General features: G+C 45.9%; 1 protein-coding gene across 1 annotated transcript; it reads right to left on the bottom strand.

Moving 5' to 3' along the window:
• Positions 1 to 1225: 1225 nt before the first annotated feature.
• LOC144713659 (transcription factor HEC2-like) lies at positions 1226 to 2415 on the bottom strand. The gene has a single exon (XM_078588312.1). The coding sequence runs from the start codon at positions 1916 to 1918 to the stop codon at positions 1400 to 1402; it is 519 nt and encodes a 172-aa protein (XP_078444438.1). The 5' UTR covers positions 1919 to 2415; the 3' UTR covers positions 1226 to 1399.
• Between the last annotated feature and the right edge of the window lie 291 nt (positions 2416 to 2706).

Genomic DNA, 2706 nt, shown 5'->3' with positions numbered 1-2706 from the left:
TTTCCTCTCTCTCTATCTCGCCTGCTTTCTCTTTCGCTGTAGCTCTCCCTTGCTCTCGCTCTCGTTTTCTCTCACTCTCTCTCCCGTGCCCCCTCTTTTTTTTCTCTTGCTCCCTCTCAATCTACGGCCCTATCCGCTCTCTTTTTCTCTCCCTCTGTACTCCGCTTGTTCTCCTTTTCTCTCTCACTCAATCTTTCACCCGGCCATCACATCCATCCATGCATCGTAGACGCCCAGGAGAAGCTCAAGGGACCGATCGGGCCTTAACGATTCTACCTTATTTAAAACTCCGTTCCCCTTGACAACAACTTCAGGACACTCAATACCACACATCATAAGGATGATGCAGTGTCCAGGCCGCAGAAACCAAAACGTTTGTCCTTACAGTTTTATATTTTAAGTTCAATAAGTTATGCTGTTTGCAGATGGCGATTCGCATTAATAGGTAGGTCAGGATAGCGTTACTTAATCGCATTGAAGGAATTACACAATGATGACCCTCGAGCTAAATATATGTAACGAACAAATTTCCAAGGAAACAAGGCACATGATAATAAGGTTGATTATGTCGAAATAGTGAGTAATGTGAATCGAACATGAAACAACATCACATGTCCTCAGGTGATTCAAATCAAGTTTTCTCATCTTTTTCTGTAAGAATAATGGTAGAAATTTCGTTTTCTCGGCTAGTCTGCTTTGCTTGGGACCTCAGATTCAGGAATGAACCAGTGCATTTAAGCTCTTATTCTCCGTCAGTACATTCAGAACTGTGCCATTGAAAACTGTTGAAGATGGCAGATCGGGGCCATCTAATCTGAACGTTGAAGAGAGTCAAGCAATACGCGTCACTTGAAAAGTGTGACGGTGGGTTCTGCCGGCACAGTACCAAGGAAGCCGGGTCAGAGCAAGTCGACTAGTTTGAACAATTTACTGCGGACTTGATCTCCGATCTCAAGTAAGATTATCCCACGCAGGAAAATGGGAGTGGGTGATCGAATACTCTCAACAATCTAGATGCGATTTAGTAGAAGTCTAAACGATAATGTTATAATTCGCGAATCTAGATACGATCAAGAACGAGAAGATAACACAATAACGGACGAGAGTTTTTCGACCCATTTGAACAGTAAACCGAGATCATCATCATATTATCATAATCAGGAAAGAGAGAGACGGATGATCGAATACTCTCAAGAATGAAGACACGATGATGGGTCAGAGTTTTGTGGACACGTTTGAACAGTATCCCGAGATCAAGCTCATCAATCTTAAGAAACAGTATCGCAAGAAGGAAAAGAGGGATGGATGAGCGAACGCTGTCAAGAATGTAGACACGATCATGAAGGAGAAGATAACAAGTGTTCTTACTCAACTAATTTTACAAGGGCACGACGTTTCCTCAGCTCATCATCCATGAATGATGGGGATTGAAGGGGAGCTCTTGCTGAAACTGGCCCGGCCCTGTAACAGCGGCGGCGTTTTGGAGAGACTGCACCTGCGTCTTCAAGAACTTGACGTAGAGGATAGCTTCGTCGAGCATGGAGGCGGTGTCCATCTTCGTTCCACCGGGAACTAGGCGTTGGAGAATTCGAATTCTCTCGCTGATGCGTTCTCGGCGATGGCGCGCCGCCACGCTCTGCGGGTCCTTTGAAATCCTCACGTTTCTGCGCTTGGGCGGCTTCACGGACTCTGGATCGATGTTTATGGGTTGCATGGCTGCCATCAGAAATATCATCTCTCTCATCGCCGCCATTGACGCCTGCTTCCCCTCCACCGTCGCCGTTGGTTCTGGCGAGGCGTAAACGAACGGCGGAGATTGGCCGGTGAAGCTTGCCTGTGGATGAACTAGCTGCGTCGCCATGGCCCCCAGATCCATTTCAAATTCAATGGAACGGTCGTTGTGGAAGCCTACGTCCATCTTTTCTGGCTCTGTTTCTTCTTCGGAGATTCTTCGGGAAGGATTTGGGAGAAACCCTAAAGACAGTAGAACAGAAGAGGAGTAGATAAAGGGAGCAAACGAGATGGGGAATATACGAAGGAGAAACGGGAGAGAAGGTCGACAGGTCGTTTACTGCTGGCCTAGGATCAAGCCCTACTAGGATATACCCACATAATAGCCTCCACATTTTTTTCTCCCTCTTTCTTTGCTCTCTCTCTCTCTTATATGTTTCTCTGCCTCTTCTCCTCTGTCCTCTTTATCTTTCTTCTCGCCTCTCACTTCCCTCTCCACGCGCTGTTTCCTCTCTATTCTCTCTCTTTATTTCCTCTTTCTGTCTACCCTTTCTTCTCTACGCTCTCTCTGCCTCTTTCCTACTCTCTCTTTGTCTACCCTCTCTACTCTCTCTACGCTCTCTGTTTCTCCTCGATCTTCACTATTCTTTCTCATATATTTCTCTCTTTCCAACCTCTCTGTTTGTCATCTTTTCTGTCTTCTGTCTCTCTCCATAGCTCTGCAGAGAGACTTCTGAGTTTTCTCTGACGTATTTAATGTGACCATCAAAAGGTCGTCGGCAGAAGAAGTTGGTTGCAAAAGTTACAGTAGATAACCGGGGCTACAACTTCGCGCCGGGTATATCAAATTCTCTGGACCTTTTTACCAACCTTAAGCTTAGAAGACTTAACCATCCCCATCTTTTTACCCTTCTTAAATGCCGTCCACAGGCATCCGACAACCCGCATAGGTGTGATATTTTTGATCGAGCGGTT

Source organism: Wolffia australiana, chromosome 16, assembly GCF_029677425.1.
Source record: "Wolffia australiana isolate 7733 chromosome 16, ASM2967742v1".
Lineage (NCBI taxonomy): Eukaryota > Viridiplantae > Streptophyta > Magnoliopsida > Alismatales > Araceae > Wolffia > Wolffia australiana.
Note: the sequence above shows the minus strand (reverse complement) of the source record. Positions and strands in the feature narration are given on the sequence as shown.